Source organism: Rhinolophus sinicus, linkage group LG10, assembly GCF_036562045.2.
Source record: "Rhinolophus sinicus isolate RSC01 linkage group LG10, ASM3656204v1, whole genome shotgun sequence".
Lineage (NCBI taxonomy): Eukaryota > Metazoa > Chordata > Mammalia > Chiroptera > Rhinolophidae > Rhinolophus > Rhinolophus sinicus.
In genome coordinates, this window is record NC_133759.1 from 19680183 (window position 1) to 19706677 (window position 26495).

The window sequence follows — 26495 nt, forward strand, 5'->3', positions numbered from 1 at the left end:
TTTTTGGTCAGTCACTTTCATTTTGTAACACGGAATTTCTGCTTAAACAGCAATACATAAAAAATAGGATTGACTTCAAGGCTTTAAGATGAGATCAATGCAGGAAATGGAAATGCAATTTTACTAGGCAGCATTTACATAACACCCTTCTTTGAAAGAAATCAATGTCATTCACCTATTCACCCCACTTATGTATGAGAGGCTTTTTAAAAACAAACAAAAATAAATAAATAAAAGGACTTCTAAAAGCAGGGTTTCTAACAAGATTCCACAAACATTCTGGTGCAGAGGAATAAAGTGCACATTCTACCAGAGGCTGAGATGTGAGAGCTCACTATGATTTCCTTGCCTGTCTCCAATGAAGGTTGAGATTCAGGGCAGGGGAGGAGCCCAAGCTAAACAAACAGAAAGGGTCTGTGGAGTATAGAGTCAGGGGACATTCACCACAAAGAATTAAAAGCTTTGAAAAGTAAATGTAAATCAAATTTGTATTCAAAGATCATGCAATTTGGGTAATTTTGCTCAATATCAAAGTGTAAATATTTGACTATTGAGGCTCCAAAATATCTCAGTATTTAAAACTTCAAAATCCCTCTAACTGACTCAAAAAGCAAGAAAATGGAGCAGGCACAAAAAAGCAGTCCTTCTGAAAATTAAGTTAATCTCCTGAATGCTTAATCTCTTCCTGTAAAACACTTGGTAAATCACAATACCACAGATATAAAAGGAGGAGGGAATATCTCCGGGGTCATTTTGGAGAATCTCTGACATCTGCGTATGCTCATTCCCAACGGCATACTTCTGAGAGCTTTGATATTCAGTGGAATATCATCAAGGCAGGATTTTCTAATGACTATAGAAAGGGTATAGGTTGCAGATTACTCATGAATGAATCATGCTCTTTGGAAAGTCATAGAGCCAAAATCCACAAAACACATTAATACTTCCCATCAACACTAAGGTTAAACCGTATCATGGAGAGTGCTCATTATGGCTTACCATTCTTTATAAAAGATGCTTCACAAAATTAAGTGGTATGAAATCTTTTCTTTCTTTCTTTCTTTCTTTCTTTCTTTCTTTCTTTCTTTCTTTCTTTCTTTCTTTCTTTCTTTTTTTATTGGGGAATATTGGGGAACAGTGTGTTTCTCCAGGACCCAACAGCTCCAAGTTGTTGTCCTTCAATCTAGTTGTGGAGGGCATCGCTCAGCTCCAAGTCTAATTGCTGTTTTCAATCTTTAGTTGCAGGGGGCACAGCCCACCAGTCCATGCGGGAATTGAATTGGCAACTTTGTTGTTGAGAGCTTGAGCTCTAACCAACTGAGCCATCCAGCCACCCCTCCAGAAGCTCAGCAACAGCTGGTTGTCTTCAATCTAGTTGTGGAGGGCGCAGCTCACTGGCCCATGTGGGAATTGAACTGGCAACCCTGTTGTTCAGAGCTCGTGCTCTAACCAACTGAGCCATCCGGATGCCCTGCATGTTTTCCTTCTTTAAATATGAGATCTAACCTTTACAGCACAATTATATTTTATTTTGATAAAACGTTTTTGTAGCAGAGTGAAATGCTCTGTCTCTCTGACTCCATCTTCTTCAAGCCTGCTTGGTTCCTATGGTCCTCAGGCTAATTGCCCCCACTTAGTTTTGCATATAGACAATGCTGATCATTAGAAGAATTCTGCTTGAGGCTTGAGTTTTACAAAAAAAACGGCCCCTTGTCAGAAGGTGCCTCTCCCAAAGAGCTAAGGGAAGTATGCATTATTTATCAAAGATTTGCAGGAACCTCCTGACCTGACTCACATCAACTAGGGTCAACAGACTAAGCAGTATCTTCTTCGGACCCCTGCTGGTGCCCAGATGTCAGCAGCCATCAATCACCTCTTGCCCCTCCCTTTTTCCCTTCCCTTGACATAAAAGAAGCCTGAACTTTGTGCTTTCTTAAGACGGGTTTGAGGAATCACTAGGGCTCCCATCTTCTCAGCTGGCAACTTCTCAATCAATAATCCATTCCTTATTCCAAACTCTGACATTTTGAGCTCTTGCCTTTCAAAGCATCAGGCACATGGACTTGGATAACATTTTAACTTTAATGTATTGCTTTTCTTCCACCATTTCCCCCCCAAATGGATTATTTAAATTGCATTCAAAATATTGAACAAAAATATTTTCTATCAATGTAGAAGAAAGCTGCTCATTTCGGTAAAAATATATTCACGTTCAAAGAAAATGGAAAAGGATGCTAACATAGTTGTTTTTTCTTAGCTAAATCACCTGTAAATATTCAAAGAATTCTAAGATATTGTAACACCTCTTCCTTTAAGATTGTGAGTTGGAAGAGATGGAAAATGAATAGCACTGACTATAGAATGGAAATCATTTACATCATACCATCTAGGGTAGGCAAGAAACCATTCTGGTATATCTGGCTATACTTTGGAATGTGTGCAGGATGATATAGTTTTCTTCTGGTAACAAGCACTCAAAATTGAAAGTCTCCTCCTGAAAAAAATGAGTTTGTCTCACTTAAAATGATAAATGAACAAATCATAAAATTACCAATATTTTCAGAGACTAGCTAAAAAATGAATTCTAAAGTTAGTGTCAAAAATAGATAAGCAAAACAAAACAAACTAACAGGAATATTATTAAAAAGAAGAGAAATGTCAGGGTGGTGGTGAGCAGAGCCCTCCTAGGTATTAAAACATCATATAAAATATGAATTATTAAGTTGTAAGTTAACACATGATGTGACAGGGAGATCAATAAAAACAATTGAAATTTCAAGAAAATTTAAAAATATACCTGGTCATTCAGCAGGTGAAAAATGTAGCATTTGAATTTAATGACAAAACATGTACTATTCAATAAATAGTGTTGGAACAACTGACTAAGTACTTGGAGATAAAGAAAAATAAAGCTGGTTACACCATCTTACAATTTATGCTAAAATAAATTCTACATTATTTCAAGATTGGATTTATAAAAATCGAATGATAAAATTAGTAGAGAAAAAGAATTAATGACATATTAGTATTGTCAGAGTGGGGGTTACACAAAAACTATAAATATTCTTTTTAAAGATTTGAAATGGCAAAAAAAATGAATGAAGGCAAAAATCAAGTGGCTCACAAACATCAATTTCCTCTAACATAATAAAGTGTGTATAAATAAATAAGAAGTCCATCAGCCCAGCTGAAAAATGGATAAGCAGTATGAACAGAGTTCAAAAAAAGAAAAATATCTAAACTCTAAACACATGAAATGATGCTAAACCTGAGTTCACATTTGTCTTACTACCTTTAAGAATAAAATAATGGCACATTTTCACCTATTAGCTAGGGAAACGATTCATAACCATTGCGTTTGCCAAGGTATCAGGAAACAGGACTTAATATACCGGCTGGTGTGAGAGTGAGTTAGGATAACCTATAGGAGGAGCAATTTGGCAAAATGTATCAAAATTAAATAAGCAAGCATGTATTATATAACTAGCAAGTCCACTTTCCATATTTTTGCTGTAGATATGCTTGCATCCATGTGAAAAAAGGTACAAACATAAGTTTTCATTTTTGTACTATTTGCAATAGAAAACGATAAAGAACAACCTTGATATCCGTAAGTAAGCAACTTTGAAATTGTTTATAAAGGTATTGTATAGCTATACAATGCAATATTATACGACTATCACAAGCAATGAAACACAGCTTTCCTGTACTGTTAAGAATAAACTTCAAGGTACATGATTAACTGAAAAAAAAAAATCAAGGTTGAGAAGAGAGTATATAGTTGCCAGCTTTGGAGTGAAAACACAAATGTATGTTTGGGATTCAGGAGCAGTCTCTGGAAACATAAGCAATGCTCACTCTGGTTCTTTCAGGGAGAACATGAGGGTGGCTGTACCACATGAAGGGGAGAGAAACTACTTTTCACTGTGAAGCTTTTGAATTTTTCAACTATTTGCATATACTATCAACTCAAAAAATAAACCCAATGTCCGTTAGAGGAGAAATCCATCATAATCAAGTTTTGAATTTCCCAGGAAACTAAACGGGTTCGCATTTTAAAATTTAATTACATAAGAGACAGCAAATCAAGGCTTAGATGATGACTACCTCGTTTTTAGATAAAATTCAGGATCTACTCCCAATTAATAGGACCAAAAACAACAAAAAAGGACTTTAAAAATGGGTACTGTATCAGATCCAGTTTCCCAAAACTAACAACCCAAATGCCCTTCAAGTAGAGAATAAACAAATGAGGTATTTCAATGAAATACTACTCAGCAATAAAAAGGAATGGATGAATGATGCATTCAATACCACACATGAATTTTAAATGCCTTAACGCTAAGTGAAGGAAAGCAGATTCAGAAGACTACACACTGCACTATTCCATCTGTATAACATTGTGCAACAGGCAAAACCACAGGGATGGAAAACAGTTGTGGTTTCCAATGATTAGGGTGGAAGGGAGGGTCTGACCCTAAAGGGGCAGCACAAAGGAGTTTGCAGGAACTATTCTGTATCTTGACATAGTACCTTCACACTATGTCATTTATATTTTGAGAAAGTGTGACACAATGATTCTAAAGCAGATCTATAAAATGGAAAAAGCAAGACTAGCTAAAAATAAAACAAAAATTTGAAAGTAAAATCTAGAGAAGGGACTAGTTCTGTGAGGTAAAGTATATTATAATGATTAGATATACGTGCTGGTGTGATGCTTCAGCAAAGCAAGCACACATATCACAGGTAATTAAATTAGTATAGGGAAAGGTGATACTTAATATTGTGAGAGGAATGGATTAATTTCTAAGTGCTGCTGAGATACCTGGTAAAATAATCAACTTAGATACTTATTTGGTAATACCAAATATATGAAGAAGATAAATGTAGAGAAAAGTAGAAGATACAGAAGTGAAGGCTAACAAAAACTTTCACATTTAAAATGATTTTTAAAAAGGGCACGATGGAAAAGATTACTTTATTTCACATAAAATTATTATTTAAAAAATGAAAGTAAAAGTTCAATAGAAAACTAAAAATACAGATAAGTAACGATAGGCAAATGCTTAATATCCTTAATATAGAAAGTACTTAGTTAAAACAGTAGGATTAGATCAAATTCATTTAAAAAAAATCTAAATGGCTAGAACTTAATCCAAGTAGTCTAAAATCAAACCCAACTTGACCAAAGCAGCTGCATCTACTTCTGTTCAATTCAAAGGACTTACCAGGACCTGATGTGGCCATCTCGACCTACTTTTAACCAGCACAAATTGGTTTTCATCAATTTAAACTCAGCATATTGTTCAGAATTTGTATAGTATTAAGGAGGTCCCAAAAGCACAACATGGTTCTGCCTGGCAAGGGTCTTCCATCCTTGACATTTTTTTTTTTTTTAATTAAAGATTATTGGCATGACAATTGTTAGTAAAGTTACATAGGTTTCAGGTGTACATACAGTAGTACCTCGGTTTTCGAACGTCTCCATTAACAAACATTTTGTTTACGAACGCCATGAACCCAGAAGTAAATGCTTCGAGTTTTGAACATGCCTCGGAAATCGAACATGTCCCACGGCTTCCATTAAGAGCAAGATCCTGAGGCCTAGCTGTCATCTGTTTTCGAATGTTTCAGAACTCGAATAGTCTCAGAACGGATTATGTTAGAAAACTGAGTTACCACTGTATCACATTGTGTGTTCACCACCCAGAGTCAGTTCTCCTTCCATCACCATATATGTTATTTACGGTGGCCAAGACATGGAAATAACCAAAGCGTCTTTTGACAGATGATTGGATAAAGAAGTTGTGGTATATGTACACAATGGAATACTATTCTGTCTTAAGAAAAGATGAAATTGTGCCATTTGCGACAACATGGATGGATCTTGAGATTATTATGTTAAGTGAAATAAATCAGACAGAAAAAGTGAAGAACCATATGATTTCACTAATATGTGGTATATAAAACTGAAAACAAAGGAACAAGACAAATGGAGAAACAAAATCTCATAGACACAGACAATAGTTTAGTGGTTACCAGAGGGTAGTGGGGGAGAGGGGTGGTAAACGAGGATAAAAGGCATCCTTAACTTTTAATCTCAGTAAAAATAGGTGCTGTTGTAGAATAATACTTGATCCCTCTACTCTAGGGGGTGTTGATCTTTCCTCCTTTTTGCACCCCACTCCACATTCTCTGGCCCCTTCATTACATTTCTTCCAATATGTGTTTATCCCTCAATTCCTATGTCTACTTTACACTCAGATTAAAAAATACTTGTTTAATGAATAAATTCAGAAATAATTCAAATGTCTACTAGTGTAAAGGGCATTGACTTATCATAAAATAAATTAGGCTCTAGAGTACACAGACTTTTTGTGCCTTCAATCATTAAATTACATGGATTTTATACCATGTGATTAAGATTTGGGGGGTGCCTTAATCTAGGATTGTTGGAATTGTTTTCACCCCACTAGACATCATGACTTTTAGATCTGCCACCTCCTTGTAACCACAGAACGAATTTTACTCAGTTCTTTGATTTAGGTACCTATAGTAATTATTTTTCTAAGTGGTACTTTTTTAGCCTCAAAAAAGTTCTCATAGCAAGACATTGTATCTCTAGTATCTCAGGAACACAAGGAATAAAATAAATTATCAGGTCCCACTTAGTTGCCATGACTTTTTGGTCCATCCAATGAAATGAACAAAACAAAACAAGTCTAACTCTTCTAACTGAGTCTTTTTGGTAACATGCCTTGTCTTCTGTATCCAGCTCTCAATCTTGATATATAATTCATACAGAAAGAAAAAAAAAATCATTCTACAGCCTAGTTTTTGAAGATTGTTTCTCTAAAGGAAGTTTCTATTCATAGGCTACCTTTCCTTTGTAACAAAAGAACCACTTATTAAACACTAGTAGAAAAACCAAGTGTATGGCTTACTGAAAGTGAGGGACAAATATTTCCACTCTTCTGAAAACTAGGACAAGTATTGACGTAACTGAATCTCAAGGAGGAAGGCTTTGAATGGACTAAAGGAATGAAACATTTAGCCAAATGCAGAACATTAATACTCATTCTATTTAGCAAATAAGGAAGAAACTTAGTCCTCCAACTTTGGAAATGGAGGAAAAACATGCATAGGGGAAGAGTTATTGGATTTCTTATAGTATTTCCCCTCTCCCTCCAAGAAAAGACATTATGACGTAGTATAACTAAGTGCTATCTATGTGTAAATAACACTTAGTATTTACCAGGAACATTTCAAGATAACTATATTATTTTTACTTTACCATATAATATAACTTATTTGATCCACAGCCACACTCACAATATCAGTACAGAAAGAACTATGATGATCTCCATTTTGTCAGTGAGGACATTGAAGCACAGAGAGGGTAAGTCATTTGCTGAAGGTCACATATCTACTAAGTGTCAGCACTAAATTCTGGGATCAATCAGCCCACTAACTATGTAAGAGTCTGAGCAATTTACATAAATTCTGTAAGGCTTAGATTCCTCATCTGCATAATGGGACAGTGCTTTTTCCTAAGTGTACTTGGAGAATGAAACAGAATAATCCATTAAGTATTAATATGAACAATGTGAGGCATACAGTAAACCGCCTTGTCTCTGAACAGAAAAGTGTTCTTTGATAGGATGTGGGGAAAGGGGAACAGAGATATTTCAGCTCTAACTGTATCTTTCTCCCAGATTTATTGAGATATAATTAACATATAATGTTGTGGACATTTAAGGTGTACAACATGTTGATTCAATATACTGCAAAATGAATCCCACCATAACATTAGGTAACATGTCCTCTAACTGTATATTTTAGGAGACTATACAGTCATATAAAGAAAACAGAAAGGCAAATATGCAGAAACTGGAAATGCCTAAATCCTGAAATTAAAACATAAAGCTCAAAGACATACATTTTTTTACTCGGCAAAAGCCAAAAGAATGTAACATGATTCTACTCAATGCAGGACGGATATGTTTCTGTGCCAAACCAGACGAAGGCAGCAAGAGATTAACAATGTAAATCACACAGCGTGATGAAAATTGTCTGAGCGCACAGGTGACAAAGGTCAAGGGGAGAAGCTCTTGGTGTTATTGATAAAAGACTTCATTAAGCCATCAGGGAAAAACGGGTATACATATTTATTTGAACAACACTTCACATCAATATAAAGGTTAATCAATCCATTCTTCTGATGGCCTGAGCCACCACAACCACCACCCGTGCCCTACAAGGACATAACCTGCAGGAAGCTTTGGGAAACCAGAAACCTTTGTGAAAACTGGAGCTGTGGTCTCAAGGACTTTTAATTAGACAAAAATATATGTATAATTGCTAGTATAGAATTAATTGTAACACCCAACAGGATGTTTGCTGTTCCAACATGTTTATTTTATATATCTTTTCTTTCTTTTAATTTCCACAGGTCCTAACATTTCTTTCTTTCTTTTTTTTTAAGCTGGAGACAGGTGTAATGGAAAGTAGGAGGTAGAAGGGAAAGACAATTTAATCTTTATGAGAAAGTAAAGGATAGTTGTGCTTTGGCACATTGTCTCCTTCCCCAAGAAAGCTTTTGAGATTTAAATACTTTAAATTTTACAAAGAGTGACATCTTATGCAAAATATCTCGATATGGAATCATCGTGGTGGATGGTATCTACTTTCACTTAATATGCATGTACTAATCAAATGCATTATTAAGAGACAATTAAGATGGTATTAAGACATCACACTGGAATAGTATGCTCAACTATTTTTAATTCATTTCAGTGTGTCTATATGAAGCTTCTGAGACTATGTTCAAATGCTTGGCATTGGAGGAGATTAGGATAAAAAAGGCATAATTCTGCCATCCAGTGGGGTAAGGTAAGCGTACAGCAATTGCCATACAAAGCGACATATCACAAATGGACACCCAATATAGGTGAAAACAATACAATGTGATGCAGTGAGAGTCATGATCAGAGGAGTTAGAAAGCAGGAAAATCTGCATGAACAAATGTTGTACTGATGTGTGAACAGGATTTCTTTGAGAAATGTGGGTAGAAGGAGTGGATGCTAGACCCTGTGAACTGAATGTGGAAAGATATGCCAAGACATCCTTACCAGATGCTTGTGATCATACAAGTTCTTATAGTTGTTTTACCTAAAATAATGACCCCCTGCATCGACATAGCCATCTTGGTCCTATAAGAAGTATGAGCAATGTATACGAATCTGGGGATCACCAGGGCAAATTTCAGATAAATGTTTATCTGATTCTATACTCCTAATCATCCCAAAAAATGGTCAAGCTCCAAAGTGAGCACCTTGAATTAATTGGATACCATTCTAGAATGAGATAATGGCAACTGTGTGCATAAGGCTAGGTAGGTATAAGGGAGGTATACTTTATATAGTCCATGAGCCAATTACGCCCATCAATGATTGTAGCTCATAGACTTCAACTGTTAAATTATATTTCCAGCTTACAGGGCAGATGTTAATGAAATCATTCTCGTGATGCTAATAAATGTACACTAGCAATAATGGCAATATTTATCATTTCCTGACAGAACTTCTGTGGACCTCTACAAACTCTCTCAGTTAATTCTAGCAACACTTCCATAAAGGAGGCATTATAAACATCTAATGGGAACATTAGGTTCCACAAGCAACCTGTCAAGAGGCTAAATAATATGTCCAAGTTCAAATGTGAAGAAGAGAAAGGGTCGAAACTCAAACCAAGATCCATCTGCCTCCAAAGGAGGCATATAGTATATGTTCTCCTACCAGTTAAATTCGCAGAGAGGAAAGATACCAGCCATGAGACTCTATTAGAAAGCTTATCATGAACTGGGTGGATGTTGCCCTTTTCTTTCACATCATATGGATGAAGCAAAGATGCAAAACATTTGTACTTGGGGTGAGAGAAATGAACGGACTGTCAAAGGGTAGAAACAAATATTAAATTGTGGTGTTTTTTTTTAAAGTAAATTATAGGGACATTTTTATCTTAATTTTTTTCAACTAGTACATGGATTCATTGGGTTACAATTATTATAATTAGCTACTAAGTATGATCAGAACATTACTTTCCCTAGAGGTCTTTCATAGTAAGTTGAGAGGCAATAAGCTTAACCTAATCATGATTTTAGGCCTCCACAATTGGAGAATTTACCATTTTGGAAAATTTAAAAATATAATTTTATGTGAGCATTAATAGTATTCAATTAACAGTATTGACATTATTATTATCACCATTACATTAGTATTATTTTTTACTAGCAACTAGCAAACCTGGTAGCCTATATTTAAGATATATCCCATGTGGTGGGAGTGACAGTCACATTGTGACTAGCACTCCAGGGTACAGTTCAGCTGTAATATGAGCACTACATGAAATTAGCAGTGATCAAAAGAAATGACACAGAACAGTTCTTATGATGATAACAGAACTCCCACGTCATATCTGTGGTTAACCTTCTGGTTCGTAGATATTAATTTTAAACTTTCCCTAAATTCTGGAAGACTCACATGCCACTCACAAATCACGCAGTCCCATTCCCATAATGCCAACACACCACACATGTTCTGTGTGTGTGTGTGTGTGTGTGTGTGTGTGTGTGCGTAGTTTCACTAAAACAGTCATATATTCTGTCAAACAATCTACTATTTGCTAATATAACAATAATGCATATGTTCAGAAGAATAACCATTGCATTTGAAAAAAAACAAAACATTCACTATAGATTAGCGTACTTGCATGCTAGTTTCCAGAAAATAGAATTTGTCTACTTAAAATAGCTTTCTGGAGCACATCTAAGATTTTGAAATAAGATCAGAAAAATGAGAGGATCCTTTAAACTTCACCTTCATCCTGGCTATCTTTCTTAACGTTTTCTAGTTTTAAGAAGATGAAAGGGGCTTGAATCTTGAATTTTATTCTATATCAGCGGCATTCAAAATTGCTGCTTTGTTTTACTGAAGAGGCCAAAGAGCTTTTGTTTTCATCGATGATATCTATCGATATTTACCATTTTAAAGAACAAAACTAAGAAATGTTTTGATGTGTCCTTATTAATATTTTAAAAATAGCAACAATAAACTCATTATATGATAATATAAGTGATGCATTTTTATAAAAATATTTTCAAAAGCAAAATAAATAAAGACAAGAATGGCCTTGTTTTATATTTTTGCAAATCTCTATAATTTCTAGCTTAATAGGAGACAGCTGGATTCTAATTCTGCTTCTGCATTCGATCTGTTATAATATCACACATCATGTAGCCTCTGGGAAAATCCATCGTACAAGCATAAGAGAATCAGAATGCAAAAAGCAATTATTATGTGAGTACTACGATAATATTTTGACCTTGCAGACCACCAGAAAGGATCTCAGGGACCCCACAGGTCCTGGACCACCATAGGGCTCAAATGCACTATGCCATCTAAAGTAATTGCACATACACATAGGCTATTTTCACTATTTGAATGCAATATGTTTGTACCTTAAAATAATTTTTGTACTAAAACCCCAGTATCTTGTATATTGGTACAATTTTGATTCCTTTGACTGGACCTTTATCAAGACATATTATGATTAGCTAAATCATGTGACCAACAAGTGACCTACTCATTCATAGGACACATGATCATAATGTCTTATAAAGAGTCAAACTGTCCAAGCCTTTTACAGAGAAATCTGTTACCTATCAACAACTGGTACCTTACTTAGAGTATGTCTAGTGTGTTTATCTTCAGGGAAGTCAAGGAATCTGTGGAGATAATACAGGGCACACTCAGGGTGTTTTCATCAGCAGCAAAAGAACTGGGATCTGGAAACTCAGACAGCTGTCAATCACTGTTTAAGACCTGCCCCAACCAGAGGGCTGTAACTTCCTAGGCACATGTGCCTCTCATTGTGCGCAAGCAGAACAGACTCCCTCAGCCTGAGGACAGCCCACCTAGGAAGAGAGATGTAGGTGTTGGTTGACAGGGAAAGCAAGCACCCTGGGAGCGTTAACATTTGCTCTAATATCAAACAGCTAGAAATCAACTTCAATTGTTCGGTCAGTTTACTTTAGGATATTTCAGTGACACAACTATTACAAGTATTCGATAAAAACTTCTGGTCCAAAGTAAATCCCATTATCAGTTCAAGAGAAAATAACTGTTTTCATATTTACAGCCTCCTAATCTTGCTACAGGGCTATCATCCACCGTTGGCTGAGAAATACATTTTCATAAATTCACTGAAAGTTTTTTTAATCACTTGAATAATAAGACTTATCTATATATCTTTGTTAACACGTAGAAGTGTCTATAGTTGTCTCCCTGAATTTTTACTTTGTGTCTCAAAACTAAGCTTTCATATTAGGACTCAACCATGTAAAACTCTAGCACACTTTTTATTTCAAAGAATAGTGACTTGGAGTGGGAGCAATATCCAAGCTTTAGACATAATCTCCTCGAACATAAAGCTAATATTACCTAGATAACCTCTATGAGCTCTTCTAAGCCCTAAAGGTTTTTCAATAACAAGAATTATTGAAAACAAGTATTAGGTTGAGATGCAAGAGATATATATTTGCATGAATTTAGATTTATAAATTGGTATACTTCTCCTGGCATATTTTATGGAACCAGATGGTTTTAATTAATACTTGATTTATTTGGGTCAACAATAACATGCTTTGAGATCTAAGGACCCCTCTCCCCTCAAAGACTCTCTTTTTAGATGTTTGACTGTCTTCTATGCTCACATATCCTAAAAAGAACATATAAGGAAATTGTAAAGTCCAAATAATTAACAAGAGTTTTCTTTTTTCTTATTTAACATACAAGCAACCCAAATAATTCAAAGCTTTAAAAAGGAGAAGCTAAGAAAATTCCCCAGGGGCTGTTTAGTAATGTAATTTAGAAATAGTTTGCATGATACTCAGTTGAAACAAGTTCTATACTAGTATATTAGTTTCCTGTTGCAGCTATAACACAGTAATGAAAATTTAGGGGCAAACAGTAACCCACATTTACTATCTTATAGTTCTGTAGGTCAGAAATCCAACACTGGGATAAAATTGTCATGTAAATAGAGCCGGGTGTCTTCCTGGAGGCTTTAGGGGAGGACCCAAACCTTTCCCTTTTCCAGCTCCAGAGGCTGTCCCACTCTTCCATCTTCAAGGTTAGCAATGGTGGGTCAAGTCCTTTTCAATAGTATCACTCTAATCTATTCTGCTCCTCTTCTCCACTTTCATAGACCCTTGTAATTACATTGGGCCCGTCCAGATAATCCAGGATAGTTTCTCTATTTTTAAGGTCAGTTAATTATCACCTTAATTTCAACTGCAATATTAATATCTTTTTGTAATGTAACCTGACATATTCACAGGTAGTGGGAACTAGGACCTAGAGATCTTTGGGGGAGAGAGAGCATTATTCTGCCTACCACAAGTAGATATTTACTTGTCTAACAAATAAGTATTAGTACCTCTCTGTGACATGTATTGGGTTAGATGCTTGAAACATAAAACAAACAGCAAGTTTCAATCCTTACACTAAGAGTTTGTGGGCCAATTGTTTGAGGGTAAAGGGAAAGATAAAGATCAAAGTTCTGTTTAGAAAAATGTTTATGTAATGCGACAAAAGTGTCTTGGAAATATTTGAAGTGTATAAAAAATGATCATAAGCATGCCAATTTCCTATAAAATATTTCTTTTTCGGTACTGAAAAATGACAAAATAATAGTAAACTAATTGACTCATTATTCATATGCTTAAAGAAGAAATCAGAGGAAACAGTTATAAGATAAACAAATGATGGGTGGTTCAGAGCTTGTCTAGTGAGCATTTACATTCATAGTCCTTTTAAAATATGTTCATAAATTTTGCATATTTTTCATTCTAAAACATTAGATAATAAATAATGGGTTGTGTGCATGGCAGGCTCCTTGATGGTTACTTGGAGAGAGTGGCAAGTATCTAAAACAGATGTTATCCATTTATCCAAAAATTGGTTAGAATGTACTTTTAAATCAACCCTATCAAATGAGATTCTAGATTTGGAAATGCACTAAGCACTTGATTATTCAGAGCTTGGTTTCCACGACTTTTGTCTTAATTGGTCTTAAGCCACTCAACCTTCTTTGCTTGCTAATCGGACTCATTCAGACAACAGACACTAAATGCTTTAACTACATACTCATTAGCGATACTGACAGCAGGCAAAGCCCAACATCGTCTTAGAAATAAAATGAAGGTTTCATAATTTATTTTGTAAGTTTTTACTGTGTATCTTCAATGCAGAAATTTTTGAAGACCTGTATGGAGTTAGTATTTTAGAAATGACAGATGAAGGTGGCTGGTGATTCTGGAGATGTATAGAAAAACCTCCTCATCCCTCCTCTCTAGCCCACAAAATTGTGTTTAAGAAAATAAATAAATAAAAAGAGAGTCAGATTTTGGTGCCACGTGGAGACTCCAGACAAATTCTGCTGCTAAGCATTGATGCTTATATATAATTATAAAATCACATGGTTAGCAAAGCATATTGACCATATTATATTAATTAAACAGTATAGGTGTTATTATAGTATTAAATTATAATAGGAATAATAAGTCAATGTAGTACTTCCTTAAGGCAGGGAGAAGCAATATCATGCCAAAAGGGACAAAAGCATAGACCAAGAAACTATTCTGTTTGTTTTCCAGACATTTACATTTATTAGGTGAAAAAGAAGTTACAAAGGGGGGGAGTGAAGCATAGTGATGCTGCTTTACTAGATCCAATGCCAAAAGTTAAGATTTAGACATTATTTCAAAATAAATTCAGCAAGATTATTTGGCACGCTGGAAAACAGAATTTATCATTGTGCCAGGAATGAGTTATTTAAAGAATTACACTGCCAGCATAACACCTTGAAAAGCAGCCTTGAAAAAAGAGAGGCATTTTAAAAGTAACTAGAATCTTTCTCAAATTAAGTTTCTTTTTCTTGTGAATATTTAGTGCTCCCTTGCTCTCTCTGTATATTTAGATATACAAATGAGAATTTTATCAAAAATTAAGAAAATATTTAAAGATGTCGCTCAGTGTTTGCCTCCAAGTTTGTTGATGTTTGTTTAGCAGGAGCTGTGTCTCCCCCCCCACACCCTCAGGAAGTTCATTAAAAGAAAATAAAAGTATGAGGATTATTCAATTCATGGAATTATGCATCAACTTCAAAGAACATTTATTGAGAATCCACACTGAGCTAAGCAATAACCCTTGAAGCGACAAAAAAGAAATAAACCCTGATTTGGAGAACTCGGTGTCAAATAAATAAAATATTACTGCAGCGCTGTTCACACAGTCTAAGCTGCTCCCATGAAGATTAGAACTTCAGAGAACATCAAGGGAAGTGTGAGATTAAGTAAAGAAATCTACAGTTTTGTGGAAAAACCTTTCAGTAGTCTAATCAGAAGCCTTCAATTGTTTAGCTAAAGATTGTCTCTATTTTATTTCAGTCAACTACGGGCATCACACACTGGAGCTCATTATCAATGTCCACTACTCTCCATTTATCCAAGGCCAAAAGCTCACAAATTCCTTTCCCTGTGTCCTTAATTTTCTATGACTGTAACTCACCTTCACTTTGCTGCCATTCTGACCCTATGCTAGTCCCTTATTCCCTCTCCATTTTTATCAAGCATGCACTTACGTATGGGTTCAACTATTCTGAGGTCAGCCATGTCATTGATGGCACTTTGTCCTTATCTTCTTCCATACCTCTCTTGCTAAATTTAAACCCTGTCTACCATCTGTCTACTACCACTAATATTTGCCTTTATCATCCCTAATATGTGGTTCATAAGTGCTACTGTAAAAAAGAAAAAAATCATGAAAACAATATATTTGGTCCATGAAATTCATTTCACTGCTTTAGCTTGAGTCTATCTTCCTCTATCACCATAAGTATTAAAACAAAATGTAGTCCTCTACAATTCCTAGAACACCTGCCTTAATTTGCGTTCCGTCAAGTCAGAGCTTGGGACAAGGTAGTTTAATTGGGAGCTGATGTGCGGAAGCAGATATGATAGAAAAGGAAAAGGAAGGTGGGGAAGAAAGCAAATCAATAAGAGATGCCTCACTGAGCTTGTTACTTCCATGGGCAATACCCGAAGAAACCCTGTGGAATGTCACTCAGAATTGTCCTTCCAAAGGACAGGAAGCCCTATCTTAGTCACTAACCCTCATGTCCCATTGATTGAGGGTTGTCTCGGGGAGTGATAACTCTTCCAAAGTTTGCAGAAAACCTTTGTCACGTTGAGTGAGCTTTTATAGATTTTGCCCTGAGGTAGAAAAGTGGAGTGCTTCTGTGGATGCTTGAGATGGCATCCTTCCAGGGTGTATGGAGACTGTCCATCTCATCTGCAGCTGCAACCGCAGGAAGAAAAAGGGATGTAGCACTGGGCACAAAACCCATTCCATTAATTTCTAAACTGAGGATGACCCCCTGTACATTTTCTTTATCTAGATTTAGAAATGAAATTGTCTCTCTCTCTTCCTCCCTATCTAATCAGTTACCATGTCATAATGTGTTTACTTTCACTGTATCAGGCGTGTGTGGCACTATAGGAAGGTTGAGAAATGACTGACCAAGTCCACGTCCATAGAATTCATACAGACTCTAAGACTCTTTTGACCATGCAGTAGTCAGGCTGATCTGTAAAGTTCACTAACGATAGTCCAACAGTGTTTCATCATGAAGCAACTCTGTATTTGGTGCATAGAAATCATGCATTACTAACATTTAAGATGAGAGGCTTCATAGAAATTAGCTCCTCACTATGGCAAAATTCCTCTTAATAAGAAATCTAAACTGATACTCAGTTAGGGGCTGTAGTTTTTACAGTTTATTATGTAAGTGATGTCTTAGGTTCACAAAGATGAAAAACTCAGTATTAGGCAATGCTTCCCCTCAGGAGAATCATAAAAGTATATTTTTGACAAACTGTACACCACAATATTTTTCTGTATATCATAATATTTGCTGATTCTTACTCAACTATAGTTGCATTTGTGGAGTTAATAGACTGGTACCAGTGGGGAAACTGATTGGGAGGGTCTGCAACATATTTCATTAATAAAAAATTGCGTATCTATTGCTCAAATATTCAGAATTTCAAACCATGTCTTTTAATATGTTTCATTTAAGTACATTGTTGATATTTTTTTTACTCTGGGAGAAGTTTACATTTATCAAACAACATTTTATTTCTTCATTTTCTTTAAAGATTATCAGATTTTAAATATTTTTTCTTGCATGCCTCCAGAAAGTATACAAACATATCCAGTATCATGTACATTTTTTTATTTGCATAAACATGCAATAGTAAAATTATGTCAAAACATCAAGAAGGCACAGTTCTATTTTCTTAGAAAAAATGATTCCTCTGTCATTTAATTGTCCAAATTTCTGTAACAAATCACAAGATTTGTTAAAAAAATAAAAGATCCCCACATATGCTGAGCTCTCTCTGAACCCTTCCCTACTTCTTGGAGTTCATTTGGGATCAGAAATAATTATCTAAAGAGTAAGGACATCATACTAAAAGATAATTACTTCATTTTCTTCTGAAAGACTGCTCCACTAATAAGAACATGTGCTTACAGGCAAAAGTCTAGTTCAAGAGCAAAACATGATTTATTTTTCTACAAACTAGCCTGCACGTCCTGTTCATCAATACACGTCCTTACATGTGGAAGCTTTTTCCGCATGGTGCACCGCTCTGCTCTGGGGGCTCTTTGAAAGTGAGCCTTTCAAGTTCATGCCCCACGGATCCCTGAAGTGTCTGGGAACTTACCCTTTGCTTTTGCCAGAGGTTTGAAAAGGGAACGCTCTGGAGCTGCATACCGTTGCTGTGCAATTCATTATGGGACAAAGAAATGTCTGGGGTTAGGCAGGCAAGCAACTAATGATCCTTCATTTTGTCCAGAAAACATTAAGATCGATACGTAGGACATGCAACATTTATGGAACACTGTGTTTTTGTTTCCCTCTAGGGAAGGAAGAAAATGCTGGATGATTTCTTTCTGAGGATGGCTACAGTGATTGACAGTGTTTAATACACATCTCTGGCCTCTCCTGCCCACCTGCTTGTAGCAACACAGACGTCTGATATTTAATTTACTGTACCATATACACCACAATTCAAATAATTTGATTTTTGGCAGGTATCTTTAGTGCCATTGATCCAGGTAACCAAAATCTGGGAATAAAATTATAATTCAAAATGAACAGAGCTAGTTCTGGGAGGCTCTAATAGGCATTAACAATCCATGATGTATTCATTAAAATTAGATCGTTTATGAACAGAAAGAAGAGCCCAGAGAAAAAAAGCCTAAGTCAAAAGAAGTATCCACACAAATAGCTCACACAATCTGTCAGGGATCAAAACTAAATACCATCATGAAATATAAATAATGAGTACACTGTTCCTAAAATAATGCAAATCAAAATGGAGACAGCAACATAAATGTGGTCAATGTATATGCCCTTGCAAATATTCTTAACTGTAATGTTTATAGAATTTGAAATCCAGAGCAATGTCAAGATTTTGGGTTAAAGTGGACTTTTTTCTTGTTCTTTTATGGAAATAACACAATACAGAACTGAGAAACTAGATGGCCATCTCAGAAAAGAAAATAATAATAATAATAATAACTTAGCATCTCCTTTAAAAGGAATCATTGCCAAGAGTGACAGAAGCCAAAATGGCACTCACTATGTTTGCTCAATGACATGTGCATAGTTCCCCAAGTTGTCCCTACACGGAGAAGTAAAGTATGTGAATGTCATACCAATTGTTCTCTACTTGCATAGAGTAAGATTAAAACCGAATTCTGGTCAGAGAAAAAGATAATTGACTTAACATGCAATGTTTTCAGCAGCTCTCTTATGGCCTGAGAATCTCAGGTCATTATTGCGTTATTGTGGGTCTGTCAATCAAACAACCTTAAAGCATTATATTGGAACAATCAATGTGAGTTCTACAAAACTGCAAACTTCTGGATTCAAAGGTGCCAAATCTTGATAATGTGCAACACCGATATATATTTTTTTTAATATATATTTTAAATTCTATTTTAGTTGCCGGTAGGGCTAGATCAATTATATAATAGTTGGTTTTAATTAGCACACCCACAAGCAAAGACAGTCTCTCTAAAGCTACGCTAGTAATGAAAAAGTTAGGAAATTTGTCACTTCTTTTGAAAATGCCCAAGGAATGGATTCCAATCTGACATCAGAGCTCAGAGTGACATCCCACTCACAGTCTTCAAGATGGAATAGATAACTGGATTACGATATGAGTTTCTGAAAATAAGATTTCAACCACCTACAACAAATAAGCAATGGGGATCACGAAAGGCAAACAGCACACACACAAATTTGATTATACCTGTCTTGACTTAGTAAATGTACCCAATGAGGGTATTTTACTATTGTATCTTCCAAAATACCCACATCTTGCATTATGTCCTCTTTTATTCCATATACAATTTAAATATCAAAGATTAAATGTTTTGTTAGCATTTGAAGCCTTTATTAAATTCTGTTTGACTTCCAATGCATAAATTGAAATACTAATGATGATTAATATTTTATATGTAATTTTATGATGTTGAGTGCAAATCTCAGAAGCATAAAGTTATGTCTCTTAAGAGTTTTCTAACTGAACATAATTACGTTGCCTCTCATGGTTCCCTGAGAGAAAAGTGAGTGAGGGACTCATAACTAAGTTCTTGCTATTCACAATGTATCCATTGGGTGTAGCTATGATATTAGATAGGCTGATGTCACAGTCTGCATATTCAGGAAGGATGCCCAGACATTTGGGGATTTTTAGTGACTCTCTTTGTCTTTAGTCCTAAATTGTCTTAACCAGCTGTATGTGTGATGGGGAAACCAAATACAACAGTTTCAAATCCATGGAGTCAAGAGGGATTTCAATCTCTTTTTCTGAAAAGGAAGAATTCACCTAAAACAGGGAGACCTGTATTAGAACTTAAATTGACAATTTCTATATAATTTGCTCATTCTTAAATGTTTATATAACCATATAATCCACACGTCGTTTGAATGCTTTCTACATAGCTAGGCATCTGTTGGATAAAATGAGATAAATAAGGGGGAAATTCTGCCACAATTCAACTTTTTTTATTCAGTGATGGGTCTGAGCAGAGCATCTTAAATTGCTTTTTATGCTAAAATAAATAAATAAATAAATAAATAAATAAATAAATAAATAAATCAGTCTCCTAAAATGCAAGGGCAGCTTACATGCTGAGATGTAAACTGCTAACTCTTTTCTTAACAACACCATATGTCTCCAACAGGATTATAATGCAGTCGGTCCTCATGGCAATGCTATGCAGGAAAGCTAGCCAAATGGAGGTACAGGCTTCACTGTGTGTTGACTCTCTGACTAACCAAGAGAAGCAACTTAGGATTTCCCAGATCATCCAAGTTTGTCAGTCTGAAAGGCCTTTCTCCTTTCCTGACATCCTCCTCAAATCAACCAACTCATAAAAGGACTCTGACCGCTACACCAAATATTTCTTTTTTTGCTCAGACTTCCTCATGACCTCAATATATTTTAAGGAATTGAAATGCTCAGTCCCTGAACTCTCCAACCGTGTGTTTTACATAGCAAACACCCTAGAAATCCAGCTTTAAAAGATCAAAGGGAAAATATTAGAAGGCTGAAGAAGTCACATTCCCCCCTTGAGAATCACCAAAAACAGAAGAGCAACAATAAGCCAACATACATTAGTCAGATATTTTTTTTTTATCGGCTCGTAACTTTTTTTAACACCTCATTCGATCTTTAATGTTTTTATGCATAAGATATATTTTTAAGTTTACTTACCTAGTATTAAATATGTCCCGTATATACTGCTACCAGATTAATATCACACTGAGCAGGCATTTCTACCTTAAGTCCTAACATGTGATATACGAATATTCAATTCTTGTAAGTTGGATGTAGTTTTTAGCAGCCTAAAGTTATGTCATTTTACGATGTGTGTACATAAGAATTATGCCTTGGGAAATGTAAAATGCCCTGCAATAGTCTAGATTGGTGTTTCTCAAACTGTCTCTGATGAATGGACATCTTCAATAATTTTTTTCAATATGTCAGTAACTGACAATTTTGTAAAATAAGAAATTATGCACTCAGATTTTATGGCAATGTCAAATTGCCATAAAAGTTTTTAAATGCTTACTCTCACTTTCTGTCCTCTTCTTGCCATGGGCTGGTAAGATATGTTTGGAAATGGGCATCAGTCTGTGGACTCTACTGTGAATATCACTGTTCAGATATTTTATAAATTAGAAATCAAGATACCAATATTAATGAAAGGAGTCATAAACTTCCTTCACTTCAAGTGCATTTTTAACTATTCTTGGCTATGTTTTTCTTCTAATTCACTTTAGGATATTAGCAGAGATTCAAAAGAAGGCCAAAGAAGAATCACCAAGAAGGTTTAGGTACTTTTGAGAAAGATGAGTTGCTACACAATATTAAAAAACTACACATTTATAAAAACAAACTTTTCCCTCCCAGTAACCCATGAAGAGCCTTACCATGTACTCATTCTAATGGTAGCAATGAGCCTAGATACTACTGAATGATTACTTAATGGTGTTTCTTACCTGGGATGCCTGGTGGTGTTTTCAGATATTTCCCATTAAAATGTTGAATTACCACTTCACATTTTTCAGTAGACTCCATTCTGGAAAAATAAGTAAACAGGGGATCATATACGTTGCATAAAGTTGTGCATATTCAGGAAAAAGAAAAACAAAAGGGGAAACAGGAAAGCCATAGAAAAGCTGGATTTGAAAACTTCACCACAATCGTCACCTGTTGGCATGACCACCATGACCAGGCCAATAGGACATCACAAACTCATTGTCATGAGTATTATTTACTATATTGAAAGTTGCCTATAGGGCTGGCACTGTGCTTAGTCTTCACCCAGAAGGAATACTGACGTATTATTTTATTTAAATCGCACAACCATGTTTGGCAACTGAAAGTACTTGATAAATACCCGTTGAATATACAAATTTGGAAGGTAGTTCTTGTTTGGTTTTTTTCGTTTGTTTGATTGCTTGTTTTACTGTCTCTCTTTTGTTAATTTTTGTTTTTCATTGTAGTTGACTCTCTCTCTCTCTCTCTCTCTCTCTCTCTATATATATATATATATATATATATATATATATATATATTTTTTTTTTTTTTTTTTTTTTTTTTTTTTTTTTTTCCATATCAGTGTCAGGAGTGCAGCATAGTGGCCAGACATTTACACAATCTGTGAAGTGATCTACCGGACAAGTCCAGCACCTACCTGGCACTACCCATAGCTATTATAATATTACTGACTATATTTTGTGATTGTTCTTCATATCAATGAGAGTGCTGAGGTGTGGAGAGGTGAACTCCCTTGCTAATAAGTGGCAGAGTCCGGATTTTAACTGAGGGCTGCCTGACACCAAAGCTATACTGTCACTGCTAAGCTATACTGCTGAGGAGACACGCTTTATTTCAACTACCTGCAGCCTAAAGCAATGATTGATAAGATAGTGTTGTCATTGGCATCATGACACTTTTATCGAAAGCCCACTGGGTGAAAGACACAACAGAGAATTATTTGGTGGCCCAAATGTGAGATGAGAATATAAACACACAAACCTGAGGTCCTGAACTTTCTTAAGTTTGAATTTTGAACAATCCTGTATGTTTTTATACTAGATATCAATGTCCCTAAACTGGGTTTCTTGTGCCAAATTTTGTCATCTCACATAGAAGCTAATGAATGAACCTTTTGAGCCATTCCATCATAATGTCAATATTGGCAGTGTTGCCATATCCTAAATAGACTAGTATCAGCAACATTTTCTAAATAATTAACTATACTTGGGCTTTATTATTCTATAAAATTGGATGAGAAAGCTAGAAATTAAAGGTTTGATGCTGAGGAAAGGAAATTAAGTCCCACAAACAGCACATTAGAGACAAAAATAAATTTAAGAGACAGAACACAAACATATGTAAGAATGTGTATGAAATTTGTCTAAAAGGCAAAATATAATTTTGGGTTTTCTGCTGTGTCATTCATATGAGCTTTTAACATGAGCTTGGAATGGAGCCCTTTGACACAAGTTGTGAAAATTTCCTACATCTGAATCTCATGTGTGTTTTCCGGATGGTATTATATGACCATATTACATGTAATGCATACAAGATAAGAAAAAATATGTAAACAAATGACAAATATTAATACATTTATTACATCTGTAGGGACTGAAATGTGAGAGGAATTCCAGAAGCTAGGAAAAAAGTGAGAAGTCAGCATAGAAGGCGAAGAGGGCCCTTGGAGAAGTAATTAGGGCAGGTGACTGAGCTGGGAGGGTGAGAGAGGCTGTGTCCTTTTAGGTGGGGTAGAGTGAGAAGACCACTATGGCTGGAGGGAAAGTCCTGGAGAAAAGCTGAGAAATGTAGACAAGGGCATTTGAGTTACCGGGTTCAGGAATTTGACGACAGTATTCCAGAGCACATTCTATTTGGGGAAATGAAATTCTGACACAAACTTTTAAAAATTTCTTTTCTGCTCTACATTCCTATGAGGCATGGGATGGATGAACATTTTTCTGTATTGATACACATGATAAATCTCTAACTATCAAGCATGACTGACTTCACGGGTCTGAGGCCTGTGCAGAACCACAGAACCACACTCTTAGAACAACCCTGCACTTGGTTGAAAACTCTGCTGTCACCATCTTGAAGTTCTTAGTAATTTTCTAACATGGGGTCCTGCATTTTACATTTCACTTGGTCCCACAAAGTGTATAGCTGGTCCTGCTATGACAAGAAAGTGCAGGAAACAAATTGGACATTAATAGGCTAGTATTCATTCATCGGATGGCCCAATGAATCCACAGAAGTGTTATTTGGAGGAAGATTGGAATAATGAATCCATTTTCTGTCCAACAGGGTGCAGGAATTTTAAGCTTAATAACATGCAACTTAAAAGAACAAACATATGAAAAACAAAGATAGCATTTTGTTTACCGCTTAGTCACAAGTTCCCCCAAATCAGAAGATATTTGGATTGGACAGGCAAGATGCATCTTTTCCCATTCCAGGTATTTAGCAGCATCAAAGTACAATTTTCCTAACTCCTCCATGTTTTCTTTCTGGTGGAATCTTTTACAGTAAGTCTTCCAACTTTTTTTTCTAGGAACAAAAGAATTCTAATTCTATTCTTTCTCTCTTCCCATAGGATCTACTATCTATTGTCTCTTAGGGAAAATAACCTTCCCTCCTAGCAGAGACATGAATGGGAGAAGAAATGTAAGGCCTTAATTACTACAGATGTTACTTTATGGAATTTTTATTCCAGGAAAGCTACAGAATGAAAAGCTTATGCCCCAGAGCCCCCTCCCTGTTCAAGCTCTCTCTGGGTGCTCATCTAGATAAAAGGCAGTTAAGAATCTAAAGCTTGCTTGCAAGGAGTCCTGCAAATCAAATCCTTTCTCCTTTTCTTAAAATGACATGGGATTCTAAATGAAGACTAAAACTAGATGGGTGTGCGTGTGTGTGTGTGTGTGTGTGTGCAAGCGCGCGCTTGTTGATTCTCCATAATGGGTTTTAGGGAATTCAGAAGAAGCTAAAGAAGAAAATCAAGAGGTTAACCCACTTGACCCACCTAAAATATTTTTGTTCTGGGTTATAAGCCTCAAGTCTCCCCTTTTGGATTCTAAGTATGATCGTCTTTTCTTATGACTGTTTTACAGCCATATCAAGCTGGATGGGGGCTGTTTTTACACACACAAAGACAGTGGCATAGATTGTTCATTTTCGCTTCATTCAGATTTAACTAAGTGAATGTCTACAGTGAGTCTTTAGAGACTCTCATCTCTGAAAGAATAAATGCAATAAAAGTCTGTTTTCTGTAGCTGCCGGCGCTTAGTGTCAAACCGTGTTATGTTGTACTGCCCAGCAGTGACAATTTCATTTTAATACACGGGGCACATTTTAACAAGGCAAAACAGTCCCAGGAAATACAGCAATATAGGAACTGCCACGGGGAAAGGCTCAGTGTTCCTCATGCATTTTCTGTGGGAGCAGAACAAAAGTGAGACCCACGGAGCTTTGGGGGTGGGGGTGGGGGTGGGGAAAAAGACTGTGTTTGAATAGCTACCGCTGAAGAATGTGCCCATTTTCTTCTCAAGTTTCACAATTAACTGCTTTGAAATGCCAGCTCAAGCTATCTGCAATCTGGCACACGCTTCAGTTGAAACTGACACTAGCATTATCAAGTGTGTCTGCAAAGGCGGCATGCCAGACAAAGCTGCCTTTACATGTCCCTTTCAGATGGGCCACTGAATCACGACAAGTGCATCTATTCTTCCTAGGCGGTACCTGAACCCTCGTGTGTCCCTCAGAACAGCTCATGGGCCGGGCCAACCATTCGCCCGACGATACATTAATTAGGTTCTTACAAGGCTCTAATCATTGTATAAAGCGTAAGGATTTTCTGTTAGGTCTGATGTTTAAATATAAGTACACATTAAAGGTCCCATGTGACATTCTTTCTTGTCTCAGTGTCTAGGAACCTGGCTTCCGTCATTCAAAACGCACCACAGAATTGTGATTTTTTTTAAAACTTTTTTTCAACGGCTACTAAGAGGAGCTAGTTTTACAGCCAATACAATTCCCCCAGGCAAATTACATCAGATGAGAGCCTGATCCAATATTAGTAGAACATTCTGGGTCTGACTTTACATACGGAGGTGAAAAAGTATTTTGCAAAACCTTTGCAGCCTACCTATCTCACCCCAATGGAGAATCTCTCAGTTTGTGACCTTAAAGGCATAAGCATTATTAACCATGTATTTAAGACAAAGCCACCCTGTCGTTTATTGTGGTTAATTAGAGGTTTCCACTATTGTGAAATTTTTGTGGTTTTGCAATCACAGGCTCTGTACAAATTATTGGCAACTTCGAACATCCAACACTGCAAGCCAGTCATCCCTCATTTCCGTTAAGATTTACACAAAGGGTCAACATTAAAAGATTTGTTTGAAAGTACTAAAATGTGTACTGCTGACATTTCAAAAACAAATGATGTCATCTACTTTTTAATCCACTGTAACTAAAGGGTAACAATGAGTCCCAGGAACAAAGATGAGTGAATGAGTTGAGTTTTCTTCTTAGTTTTTGAAATTTGTTTTTTTCCTGCCAGGTCCTTGACATTCTTAAGATACAAGTGTCCTAAGTGCCAAATGATGAAGCAGAGTGGCCTCCCTGCCATCGCCCTCTTCAGAAACCCAGTGTCTTGCTCAGCATTATAACACATTCCTCTTAGGGTATAGAACTGTGGACAATATTTGACTAATGAAAATCCACTTCAGAGTTCTGGAATAACATAATTTC

The 26495-nt window shown here is 36.0% G+C and overlaps 1 protein-coding gene across 8 annotated transcripts in view; it reads right to left on the reverse strand.

Annotated features, from left to right (window-relative positions):
- Positions 1 to 26495, reverse strand: part of RBMS3 (RNA binding motif single stranded interacting protein 3) — a 1259852-nt gene that overhangs the window by 196872 nt on the left and 1036485 nt on the right. For all 8 annotated transcript variants that reach the window (XM_074312720.1, XM_074312722.1, XM_019745285.2 and 5 more), the window contains one exon: positions 21704 to 21783. In XM_074312720.1, the coding sequence (XP_074168821.1) occupies positions 21704 to 21783 (80 nt within the window). The remainder of the gene's footprint in view (positions 1 to 21703; positions 21784 to 26495) is intronic.